The 12,907-nt window shown below is 41.3% G+C and overlaps 1 protein-coding gene across 1 annotated transcript; it reads right to left on the bottom strand.

The window, feature by feature from the left end:
• Positions 1-6,255: 6,255 nt before the first annotated feature.
• On the bottom strand, positions 6,256-12,907 carry LOC143440874 (leukocyte immunoglobulin-like receptor subfamily A member 5). The gene is made up of 5 exons (XM_076927770.1): positions 12,766-12,907; positions 12,565-12,600; positions 12,093-12,377; positions 11,651-11,953; positions 6,256-8,380 (listed from the first exon to the last, which is right to left on the bottom strand). Exons 1-5 carry the CDS (start codon positions 12,800-12,802, stop codon positions 8,244-8,246), a joined length of 798 nt encoding a protein of 265 aa, XP_076783885.1. The 5' UTR covers positions 12,803-12,907; the 3' UTR covers positions 6,256-8,243.

Raw genomic sequence — 12,907 nt, 5'->3', positions numbered from 1 at the left:
ATCGCTGTCTCTGATCTCAAGCTTTATTATAGAGCAATAGTGATAAAACCACATAGTAGTGAAGCAAAAACAGAAAGGTTGGTCAATGGAATAGCATCAAAGACCCAGAAATAAATCCATACATCTAGGAACACTTGATTTTTGACAAAGAAGCCAAAATCATACAACAGGGAGGGGGAAGCATTTTCAACAAATGGTTCTGGTCTAAGTGGCAGTCTACATGTAGACGAATACAAATTGATCCACATTCGTTATCCTGCACAAACCTCAAGTCCAAGTAGATCAAAAAACAGCTTGACATAAAACAGGATACACTAAATCTAATAGAAGAGAAACTGGGAAATATCCTTGAACTCACTGATACAGGAAATAACTTTCTGAACAGAATACCAATGACTCGGGTTCTAAGATCAACAATTGTTAAGTGGGACCTCATGAAATTGAGAAGCTTCTGTATAGCAAAGGATGCTGCCAATTGGACAAAACAGCTGTCTACAGTTTGGGAAAAGATCTTCATTAACCCTACATCTGACAGAGGGCTAATATCCAAAATATATTTGAAAAAAATCCAACAAACCAAATACCCCTGAAATGAAAATTTCTGTTTGTATCATGTGATAAGGACTCACCTGATGTTTTGCTGAAACAGACTTACATGATGAATTGCTGAGGCAAGGCCTATGAGGGGACATGTGATATTTGGAGAGAGTATAAGTAGGACTCAACAGACAGTGACAAGGAGCTTGCATAGCTAGTTGTGCAATTCTTCATGTCTTTGCTGATCTTCACTTTATTGAGAGAGTCATGACAGAGAACTATTGACATTCTGGCTGGTCCTGGTTGCTCCTGCTGCCAATTCAGCAGAGGTCTGGAGGTTTCTGCTGGATCTTAACACTGTTGCTGATTCATGTTTGCTGACACTTTTGAACTAGACTGAGGGTCCCAGTGGCTGCAATGCAGGGAAGTCCTTCATGATGGCCACACGACAGCAGGCCACAATAACACAAGAAAGTCCAGTTTCAAGGGTTTTATTGACATGGCGGATGATAGATGGTCTGGATGTGCACACACACACACACCACTTAAGCCAGGGGGAACCTGACTTAAATAGGAAGGGAGAAAAAAGGAGGCACTGGGAAAAGAATACTTAATTAGCTACACCCTCTGGCCTTTAGGTAACTCATTAATATGGAAATCTCTTGAGGCTGAAGCCTGTAGTCATGCCCTCTAACCTATGCTCTTTGGGAGGGGCTGTTCCTATGTGACTGAAAAGCACAAGTCAAATGGAGGTCTTAGACAGCGTGTCAGGACCCGGGATTCTGGGACTGTGGCCAAACACTTGCCATTGCCCCATTGGGGTCAGGGTTTGAGGCCTATACCACACCAAAAACAAGACACTCTACATGGCCCCACACTGGACTGTTGACATCCTGGTGCTACTGAACTGGACTGCTAGTATCCTCACAGAGATTGGAATCACTCCCAAAGAACTACTTCTAAACAGGTCCACATCTGATTGTCCTATTTACCTTCTTATCTCTCCTACCTTTGGATTGCAAGCTGGGGAGGGGGGTGAAAGTGTTTGAGAATGCTTATTAAAGTTTTTAAAATGCTAAGCCTCCACAACCCACTTAAAAATGGGATACAGAGCTAAACAGAGAATTCTCAGCAGAGAAATCTCAACTGGCAGAGAAGCACTTAATGTTCAACATCCCTAGCCAGCAGGAAAATGCAAATCAAAGCCACCCTGAAATTCCATCTTACACCAGCAAGTATGGCTAAGGCAAAAAAATAAACTCTATCAATAGCACATGCTGGTGATGATATGAAGCAAGGGAAAAAGTCCTCCATTGCTGACTGGATTGCAAACTTGGTCTAGGACTCTGGAATCAATCTGTCAGTTTCTCAAAAAGTTGGAAATAGTTCTACCTGAAGATCTAGCTATAAGACTCCTGGGCATATACCCAAAAGATGTTCCACCATACCACAAAGACACAGGCTCCACCATGTTCCCCAGAGCTTTAGTCATAATATCCAGAAACTGGAAGCAACACAAATGTCCCTCAATGAAGAATGGATACAGAAAATGTGGTTCACTTACACAATGGAATACTACTTAGCTATTAAAACAAGGATATCATGAAATTTGCAAGAAAAATTGGATAGAACTAGAAAATATCATCCTGAGTGAGGTAATGCAGACCCCAAAGGACATACATGGTATGTATTTACTGATAAGTGAATATTCACCATTAAGTACAGAATACCCAGGGTGCATCCCACAAATTCAAAGAAGCTAAACATGAAGGAAGGTCCAAGCCAGTATGCTTGAATCCCACTGGAACAAAATAGTCATGGGAGACATAGGGATTGAGGTAAATGAGTTAGAAAGAGGAAAAGGGGAGGAATGGGGGTACATAATCAGGTATAGGGGGAGACAAGAGAGAGACCCAGAGAGCCAGGAGAATGAATGGATATCTGCAGCTGCCAAGGTTAGGGTGGAGGGAATTTCTAGGTGTTCCCAGAAATCTGGGACCGGGGAGGCTTCCAACAGTCAGTGCTGGTGACCTTAGCTGCGATGCCTAACAATGGATAACCTGAAGAGGCAAGTTCCTGTAGCCAGGCAGGGCCCCCAGTGGAGTTATAAAGACACCAACCCACCCACAAAATTTTGACCCAAAATTTGTCCTATCTAAAAGAAATTCAAGGAAAAAAATGGAACAGATACTGAAGTAATGGCCAACCAACAACTGGCCCAACTTGAGACCATCCCATGGACAGACACCAATCAACACTATTAATGATACTCTGTTATGCTTACAGACAGGATGTTAGCATAACTGTTCTCTGAGTGGCTCTATCTAGCAGCTGACTAAAACAGATGCACACATCCATACCCAAACTTTGGAGAGAAGTTGAGAACCCCTACGGGATAATTAGAGGATGGGTTGAAGGCCATGAAGGGGTTAGGAGTCTCATAGAAAGACCAACAAAGTCAACTAACCTGGACCTTTGGGGGGGCTCTCAGGACAGAGCCACCAACCAAAAAGCATCCATGGGCTAGCCTGAGGCACCTAGCACATATGTTAGCAGAGTGGTGCCTCGTCTGACCTCAGTGGGTTAGGTTGCACCTAATCCTGCAGAGACTTGATGATCCAGGGTAGGGGGATACCCAGAGGGTGCCCGTTTTCTCAGAGGCATAGGGGAGGGGAATAGAAGGAGGGACTTTGTGAAGGCATAACTGAGGGAGAGAACATTTGGGATGTTAATTAATTAATTAATTAATTAATTAAATTCTGGGTACAATAATCTGGTCTGGCATCTCTGGGTTTCTTAACAGTTGCAGCACATCTATCCATTGAGATAACAGGTGTAATTCTAATAAATCTGCCTCTGTATGTTATTTGATCTTTTTCCCTTGAAGCTTTTAATATTTTTTTTGTTGTTCTATACATTTAGTATTTTATTATTATGTGAAGAGAGGACTTTCTTTTTTAGTTCAATCTACTTAGTATTCTGTATACTTCTGGTGCTTTGATAGAAATTTTCTACTTTAGGGAATTTTTTTTCCTCTATGATTTTGTTAAAAATATTTTCTGGATCTAGGGATAGAACAGAGACCAAATGAAAGACCAACCAATAACCAGCTCAACTGAAACCCATTGTGTTTGCAAGCACCAATCCCTGACATTACTAATGATATTCTGTTGTGCTTGCAGACAAAAGACTAACATAACTGTCCTTTGAGGGAGGAGCTCTATCCAGCAGTGGAATAAAACAGATGCAGATACCCATAGCCAAACTTTAGATGGAGGTCAAAGATACTAATGGAAGAGTTGTAGGAAAGATTGGAGGCCATAAATGGGATGGGAGCCCCACAGGAAAACCAACAGCATCAATAAACCTAGATCCCAGGAAGTTCTCAGAGTCTGAGCCACCAAACAAAAAATATACATGGGCTGGAGCTAGGACCCTAGAACATATGTAACCAACATGCAACTCAGTTTTCTTCATGGCTGCCTTGTCTGGGCTCAGTGGGAGACAATATGCCTAATATGGCAGAGACTGATATGCCAGGGTATGAGCATCCCCAGGGGTACCCTACACCTCAGAGCATCAGAGGAAGGGTTTATGTGAGAGAGGGTCTTGGATGGGAAGCAGCATTTGGGATGTTAACAAATAAATTAATTAATTTAAAAAATATTTTCTGCACCTTTGAGCTGGAATTCATCTCCTTCTATTCCTATATTTTTTTGATTTGTCCTTTTCATTCCATCCCAGATTCCCTGTATACTTTGTGTTAGAAAATTTTTAGATTTAACATTTTCTTTAACTGATATAATCAGTATTTCTATAGTACTTTTAGTGCCCAAGATTTTCTCTTCAATCTTTTTTATTCTGTTGGTGATCATTGTTTCTGTAGTTCTGTTTATATTCCTAAATTTTTCATTTCCAAAATTCCTTCAGTTTGGATTTTCTTTATTGATTCTATTTCCATTTTCAGGTCTTAATTCTTTTCTTCTTACTGTTTATGTTTTCCTGGATTTCCAAATGGGATTTATTCATTGCTTGTTTAAGGGCCTCTGTCATCTTCATACAGGTAGTTTTAAGGTCTTTTTAATTTGCATCAGCTATGTTGCTAATTTCTGGGTATGATGTGATAGGACAGTTAGCTCTATTGGAGATATATTGCCTGGGTTCTTATAAATTGTGGTTTTAGGCTTGTTTCTATGTACCTGGTATTGGGATGACTATAGGTCTGGTCCTAATTTCTGGATTTGTCTTTATTGTATTGTTGTTTATTCTTTGGTTTCTGTTTTCTCTCTGTATTTTCAAAATGTGATGGTTGTGTGTTGCCAGGTAGAAATTTTTGGGGCCTGAATGTTGTGATCACAATGGGTTCCAGATCAAATGTGTTTCTTGATATTAGTGAGTGGAACTTAGGAATGGGGATAGGCTACGTGTTTGAATGGGGTCACATAATGGATACAAGCAGAATGTTCAACCAGGATCTGCCTATTCTGTCTCTTTGGAACTGGGAGAGACAATGAAGGGACTTTATCCAAGAGTTTCTGCTACAGAGGTGGTGATGAGGCTGAGGGAATCTGATCTGGAAGGGCAGAAGGACAGATGTGGATATGCCTTCAGATTACTTGTTGACCTAGCAACAGAGGCCCTTAGGTTAGCAGGGGTTGTCCACTGGGTTGCAGTCCAGTATAAAGCAGTAAGTGGAGGAAGGTGGCTGGATGGGGAAGCTCTGTTACTTACCAGAGATGAAGACAGAAACAGTGACGGCTTCCACATTTGTTCTACTGCAGAGCTGGGGAGGAGGCTGGGGTCTGGATATGAGGAAAAAAGAAAGGGAATATCTGCAGCAGGCCTAGCTGGTTTCCTCAAAGGCATGGCTTATAGGCAAGCCAGGGGTGCCTGCTGTAGTTAGAGAATGCTATAAAGCAACAAGTGGAGAATGGATGTTAGATGGGGAAGATCTGTGGCATCTGCAGGAAATATGGGCAGTGAATGAGGTAGGATGAAGCTGGTATTCTGTTTCAGACATAGGGATGGGATTGTGGGATTATATTTGGAGGGGAGGAGTAAGTGGTGAAGGTCTTCAGTTAGCTTGCCATTTTCCCTGGACTTGTGTACTTGGTGTGCTCACAGGGATGCTGTCCATTAAATTTTAATTTGGTCTCAGACAAGCTCTTAGGACAAGAACAGAAGGCATTTTCTAGAATATCAAAGAAATGCTCTTTATCTATGCTGCTGCTAAAGTCCTTACTTTGAAATAATCTTCAGGCCCCTATATTGTGTATTGCTTTCATCACTGTCTTCCAGGGCTCCCACTAGGATGGCCAATAATCTCTTCTTACAACACTCAACTTCTTTTCAGTTACAAACCCATGAAGTCTTCCATGTTCCTCTGAAAAGCAACTTGGCCATGCTTGTCACAGCAATGTCTCACTCTCAATACTGACTCCTGTGTTATTTACTTTTCTATTGTTGTGACAAAACAGCATGACCATGGCAATTTATGAAAGAAATTGTTTATTTGCATTTACGTTTCCAGAGGATTAGAGTCCATGGTAAAAGAGCAAAAGCATGGTGGTAAGAGCAGAAAAAGGCTGACAATTCACATCTTGAATCATAAACACAAGGAGGAAAGAGTTGTTGTGTAGCAAGACTTTCAGGGAGACACAACAAACATGCCTACTCACTCTAGACAGCAAGCCACCAAAGAACAGATAACCACCAAAGTCCAATTTTCTAAAACAATGAGCTTTATTATGGTTATTTACAGTAGCAGAAATGACTTAGAGTCAGCTGTATGATCAAAGTTTACACAAGTATGAGTGACAACTCAAAAATAGGACACTACAGAGCCTTTAGACAAGCTCAAGAGGTTCTAGAGTGTCTTTTTCAAGTGACTCTGATCTAAACCTCTTCCAGGCAGCACAGTTGGTTTTTTTTTAACTCCAGAAAGCTGGCTTGGTCTCAGATTCTTCTTCAAAACTTGCCTTGTTTAAGAGTGACTCTCTTATAAGTTGATATTCGCTGTAAAGTACAGGAAACTCACACTATACTATACAAACCCAAAGAAGTTAACAAAGATGGAAGACCCAGGAAAGGATGCTTGAATCTCACAAGAGGGAATAGTCATACAAGGCAGATGGAGGTTGTTAACTTTGTAGTAGAGGGGGTCAGAGGGAAATATGGGATTTTAAACTCAGGTATGGGGAAACACAGGGTGGAAGGACAGATGGACATAGGGACAGAGGGCCCTCAAACAATGAATGGAAATATGCAGCTGGCAGGGGAGGGAGGGTGGTACATCGCTATGATGTGCCAGAGACCTGGGATGTGGGAACCTTTCAGGAATCAATGCAAGTGACCTTACCAGACACATGTAACAGTGGGGATATGAATTTTGAAGAGGGCACATTCTATAGCCAGGCAAGACCCCCAGTGGAGGGATAGAGACACCAACTCACACACAAAAGTTTCAACCCACAATTTGTCTTATCTCTAAGAAATGCAGGGACAAAGATGGAGCAGAGACTGAAGGAATGTTCAATCAGTAACTGGTCCAACTTAAGACCCATCCCATGTGTAAGCACCAATCCCTGACACTATTAATGATACTCTGTTATGCTTGGAGACAGAAGCCTAACATAACTTTCCTCTAAGGCTCCACACAGCAGCTGACTGACACAGATGCAGAAACCCACAGCCAAATGTTATATGGAGCTTGGGCCCTCTTGTGAAAGAGTTGGGTGAAGGATTGCAGGCCCCAGTGTGAATAGAAACTCCACAGGAAGACCAACATAGTGAACTAACCTGAACTTTTGAGGACTCTCAGAGACTGATTCATGAACTAAAAAGCATACATGGCTGGACTGAGACCCTGGCACATACGTAGCAGTCATGCAACCTAGTTTTCATGTGGGTCCCCCAACAACTGGAATGGGATGACCCTAATGCTGTTGCCTCTCTGAGGAATCCACTCCCCTAGCTGGACTGCCTTTTCAGGACTCAGTGGAAGTGGATGAGCCTAGTCCTGCAGAGACTTGATGTGCCAGGGTGGGGGGATACTCATGATCTGCCCTACCCTCTCAGAGGAGAAAAGGAGAGGGAGCAGCAATCAGGATGTAAAGTGAATAAATTAATTAATTAATGGAAAAATAAATTAATAAATAAAAATAATTTTTAAAAAGGGAGCAACTCTCAACAGCTTTTCTTGTTTGTTTTTGAAAGAAAGGGACCTAGTGAATTTGGTCAGTTTCAAAGGCTTCCTGGAGATATTTTGAGTTGCTTACCTTTTGGGTTAAGGAGGGTTTATGTAGGTTGGAATGTTTCAAACACATTTGAAATGGATACAGAAGAGTGAGCTAGAAATGAGGAGTCTTTAAACTGTCAAAGCCTGCCCCCACTAACACAATTCCTTCAACAAGGCCAAACCTCCTAAGTCCCTCCAAACAGCTCCACCACATGAGGAACAAGTTCTGAAATGCCTGTGGCTATGGAGGTCATCTCATTCAAGCCACAAAACTGTCCCAATTTAGTTGGTGCAGAGTTCTCTCCACAGATCTCTCAGACAGTTCCCCTGTACCCAAAGGTGGTCTTGTCCTCAGGGTCCTCAGCAGTGTTCATACACTTATGCCATAAATTTTCTTCCATGATTTTCTCTATTCATTTCATTCATCTCCAAGGTTTCTACCACAATAAATGATACAGTCTTCTCTGGTTTACCCCCTCACTTCATCTTGGGGTATCTTCTGGCTATTTTGAGCCTCAAAGAGCAGAATCCCAAGAACCACCAGAACCAAGGCAGCCACAGCCATCCTGATGCTATTCTCCACTGTGTGATCTTGTGAGTCTGAATCTGGAAATTTGGTCAACCAGGACAATGAAATTAATACAGTCCCAAAGTGAAAAAAGTAGAGGAGATAGATGCCTTTATCAATGAGACAATATTATTTAGTAAATATAAGTTCACAAAAATCCTTGTTTTAATTATTAAATTAGTTGAAAAATCACTAATATTTTCCTAAGCATAGTCAACTTTTATCAATAATTTCAAAGTATTATATTCATTATTTTTATACAGTATATTCATTAATAATATACAGCATAGGCTGATAACACAGTTCAGACACTGAAGTTATTCCTGCATGAGCATGAGAAAGAGACTACTCAGGGTTAAAGATATAAGTAGAGATGGGAACTTGGGGAAAAGGGGGTTAGGTTAAGTAAAACTTAGAATATATGAAGGCATTTTAAGAAAATCTATTAGTTTGTATATAATATACTTAAAAGGTAGTTTAAACAAAAGCATCCTTATGAGTGGACAATGCTGCTTTTAAAAATTATGGGTTATTAACTGAAAATATTATCACCAGGCACACTATATCTCCTTATGTGCTTTTGGTCACGGATACCCAATAAGTACCCAAACAAATATAAGAGCTAATGTTCTTGGTTTTCCACTGTACCTAAATTGTAAGCATCTCTTTTTAAAGATGCCACTCATTTGGGTAGCAGGACATAGAGAAAGCAATCTTAAACTGACTTGGAAGCTCTCTCCCTGCTGGCTAGCTTAGAAAGATCCATAAAGTGTTATGCATGCTTCAGGGTGAGAAATGACATCAATGGTCTTATTTAGCTCTTATTCCATGCATCCTGTAATAGTGACCTCTTCGGTAATGTTGCCTACTGGTGCAGCATTGACATGGCAGTTATGGGTGTAATCAGCTTTGTAATTGAACATAAGGCCTAATGGACAGAAAGGATTTCATGGATGGTACTGTAAATATGGACAAAAGGCCAGGACTGTGGAGATAATAGGCCCTAGGTGTGGGAAAGTCACTGTTGTTCTTTTGCTAAATGGTCAAGCTGTCAAACTGAATTCTATCTGTATATATTTATACACACAAATTTGTGCTACTCTCAACATTGGTCAGAGACATATCTTTCCTCCTGGGTGGTGATTAAAGGAGAGATTCCAAATGGCTCAATGTGTGAAATTTAACCATGAGTACTCATCTATGAATGGAACATCCATATCAACCTCCTTACAGTCAAGTCTTGGGAAACATTATAGAAGAGGGGGTGGAAAGAGTATAACAGCCAGAAGACAGGGAGATGAGCTGTGAAATGCTGACTCTGGTATTACATCAACTGTTCCACACATCAGCTCACAGTAACTGTTGTTACCTGAATAAGACCTGCACAAGATTAGTCCAGTCAATTTTTTAAAAGCATATATTGGGAAGGGGCCCTCAAAGATTCACCCCTAGCTGAAGAACTATTGGCATTGATGGCTGCTGGCAGTGGGGGAGTCAATCTCTTTTGCAGATGTAACCAATGATATGTTGACCAAGCCCTAGTGGGTGGTCCCATATACATACACATAAGGATATTAAAAATAATTTTTTCCATTTTTTATTTGATATTTTATTTATTTACATTTCAGATGCCATCTTCCTTCCTCATTCCTCCCCCATCAATCCCCTATCCCATCCCTCCGCCTCCATTTTTGCCTTTATACTGTTTAAATTACATGCAAGTATTAAGGTCATTTCTAGGTTGAGGAACTAGCAATACAATAGATGCAAATAGTCAAGGAACAAGCAAGACAATAAACCCAGATAGTCAAAGAACACGCACTACAATAAACAGAGTTCCATAATCACACCTGTGATCACTATTTCTAAGGGCTTATCAGGATGATCAAAATATCTGAGCCTACTTCCCTGTCCTAGCCTGAAGTCATTTTTATGCCTGAAGCCTACTTCTTTGTTCTAGCTTAAGATTTAATTTTCTACCTATAATTACTTTTCAATTACTTTTTAAAAGAAGATCTAAAATTGGAAGAGAGGGATAGTGGAGAAAAGAGAGTTGGAAGGAGGTAGTAATGGAAGAAGAATGTGATCAACATACATTGCATTTTATAAATGCATGAAAGTATCAAATAATAAACAAGGCCTATACAAAATCAGGCCAGCTAAAATTCTAGCACAAATAGGTAGTTGATATTTACATCCCTTTTCTTACTATTGAAGAGTTATTGGCAATTGGAAGATGATAAAGGAGAAAAAATCATCATCTTTTGAAGGTGTGGACAGTAATAAATTTTTCTATGCTCAAGCTGACCCACACCTATGCACATGCAGACAGGAAGAATTGAATTAATGAGTTTTAGAAAAGATTAAGTGGGAGTGGCATGTTTGAGGAGAGTTTGGAGGACAAAGAATGGGAGTTGATATGATCATATTTGATTCTATACACATATGAAAATATAAAAAATAAAAAACAATCAGATACTGTTTTAAAACAGCTCCCTCAAACAAAGATCATATCTAAATATGAAACCAAAATGTGTGTGTGTTGTGGTTGGCCCCTGTAATTCTAACACTGCCCTGGTACTCACTGGCTAACCTGCTTGACTACTTGGCAAGCTCCACACCAGGTGAGATCTTGCATCTAAAACCAAGTGCATGGCTCCTGAGTATGTGTGTCTGTTTTACATGACTCTATACCAGGCATGTCTCCCCTGCCTATCATTCTCACTCACTTTCACTTCTTAAACTCCGATCTTTCTGTCTCCTATCTTTCCAGAGACCTCACCCTTCATTCTACTCATGGGCTTCACAGCTTGGTCTTTTAAGAATCTGGGTCTCTTACAGGGCCAGGGATCCTCTGTGTTTAGGATAACCACAGGTCATAGGTAAATGGCCACATGGAGGCTATGGTATATTCACACCTTGTGTACTGACCAATGGGGGAGTTGTTTGCAGGTACCAAAATGACATTAGCCTGAGAGAGCTTAGTCTACAGTTGCTGGCTAGGGCAGGATAAGATTTAATGTTTTCCTTCACTGGGTAGAACAAATTTATCACAGGAAGTGTCACCCTGACATTGAAGGGTTGGAGTCTGTGCCTTGCTGGGTCAAAATGGAGAGCTTCCTAGATGATCTAAGAAGGAAAGTGGGCCAGGTATTGAGACTAGAGTCATGCCAAACACCTTCCTCTCCATCCTTCCTTGCAGATCTTGCCTTAAGTACATTTCAACTTTATTGTACTCCCTTGGCAACAGGGTTCATGACAGCAAGTTTATAAGTTTCAAATAAATGTCACAGATATGATTGTCTCACCTGAAAAAAGGAGCTGTAGGGTATCACTGGGAACTGACCACACCTGGGAGGTTCTCTTGTAGTAGCCATAACATCTGAAGGCCCATCTGTGTTTGGAAGTCACTGGGCCCACAGGAAACAGAGCCATAAAATGCCCATTGGGTTGTTTCTGTGAGTCCTGAATCCCGGACACATTTTCTTCTCCTTCCTTAGTCAGGGCATACCTTCCATAGCCCTGGTGTGAACTACATTGGAGGGTCACATTTTCTCCTGAGGTGACCAGGGAGCTTGGAATGGCTGAGATGCTGGGTTTGCTGTAGAATCCTAAAGGAGGGGGCAATCATGTTGAGTGAAAAACATATTCTACATTGACTAAAGACTGGACTGTGAGAGGAAAATGCCCTGAGATCAGAATCCCTTACTCAGGGCATAGTTTGGGTTTGGGACCCTAAAGTTCTCTTACCTGTCACCACCATCTCTAGGATGTTACTGTATCCTGACCAGCCAGCAGAGTTGTAATAGTAGCAGTAATAGAATCCTGCATAGTACTCTGTCATGAATGAAATAGAGAAGTTCGCCTTGTTCCCAGGTTCAAGTAAGGTCTGTGTCTTACAGGCTTTTGAATTTTCCTTTTTACACAGCTTGTACTCCTGGGCATCTTGAGTACCATTGCACCAGATAGTAACTGACTGTCCCTTGGTGACCACAGAGCCTGGCTCAGCCCAAAGGGTGGGTATGGGAAGTGTGCCTACAAGGAAACAAAAAAAAATATGTCCCAGGGTATTCCTCTCTTATATTCCACCACAAAGCCCCAGGACCCTTAAAGTATCCCCAGCATCAACCCACATATGCTGTGGTCCAAATCCAGTGCTCACCAATGGTCTTCTGATCTCAGTGTGGAAACAGAATCTGGTAAGACAGGGGAACTGACTCACCTGCCACAACTGTGTTCCTGAGGTCCAGACTCAGTCCTAAAAGAGATTTCTCGTGAGATTTTCTTCATGAAGCTTGAGTAGATCGTCTCTTCTACAAAGCCACCCAATACCATGGGGATCCATTGATGATCTAAAGCTTGGTTAAGGCCTGAGGTCTCTCCTAGACCTCTCCTAGGTGTTCCCCCGCCCTCCAGATCTCACCAGGGTAGAACAGCACTGTGAATGCAGTAATCATCATGTCTCCTTCCAGGGGTCCCAAATGTGCAAATAAATGAGACTTCAGTGACCATCAGGACAAAGAAACACAGAAGCTGACCTCTGCAGATACTGTACTTTATGTTAT

This window comes from Arvicanthis niloticus, chromosome 30, assembly GCF_011762505.2.
Source record: "Arvicanthis niloticus isolate mArvNil1 chromosome 30, mArvNil1.pat.X, whole genome shotgun sequence".
In the NCBI taxonomy this organism is placed as follows: domain Eukaryota; kingdom Metazoa; phylum Chordata; class Mammalia; order Rodentia; family Muridae; genus Arvicanthis; species Arvicanthis niloticus.
The sequence above is the reverse complement of the archived record's forward strand: the minus strand, read 5'-3'. Positions and strand labels throughout refer to the sequence as shown.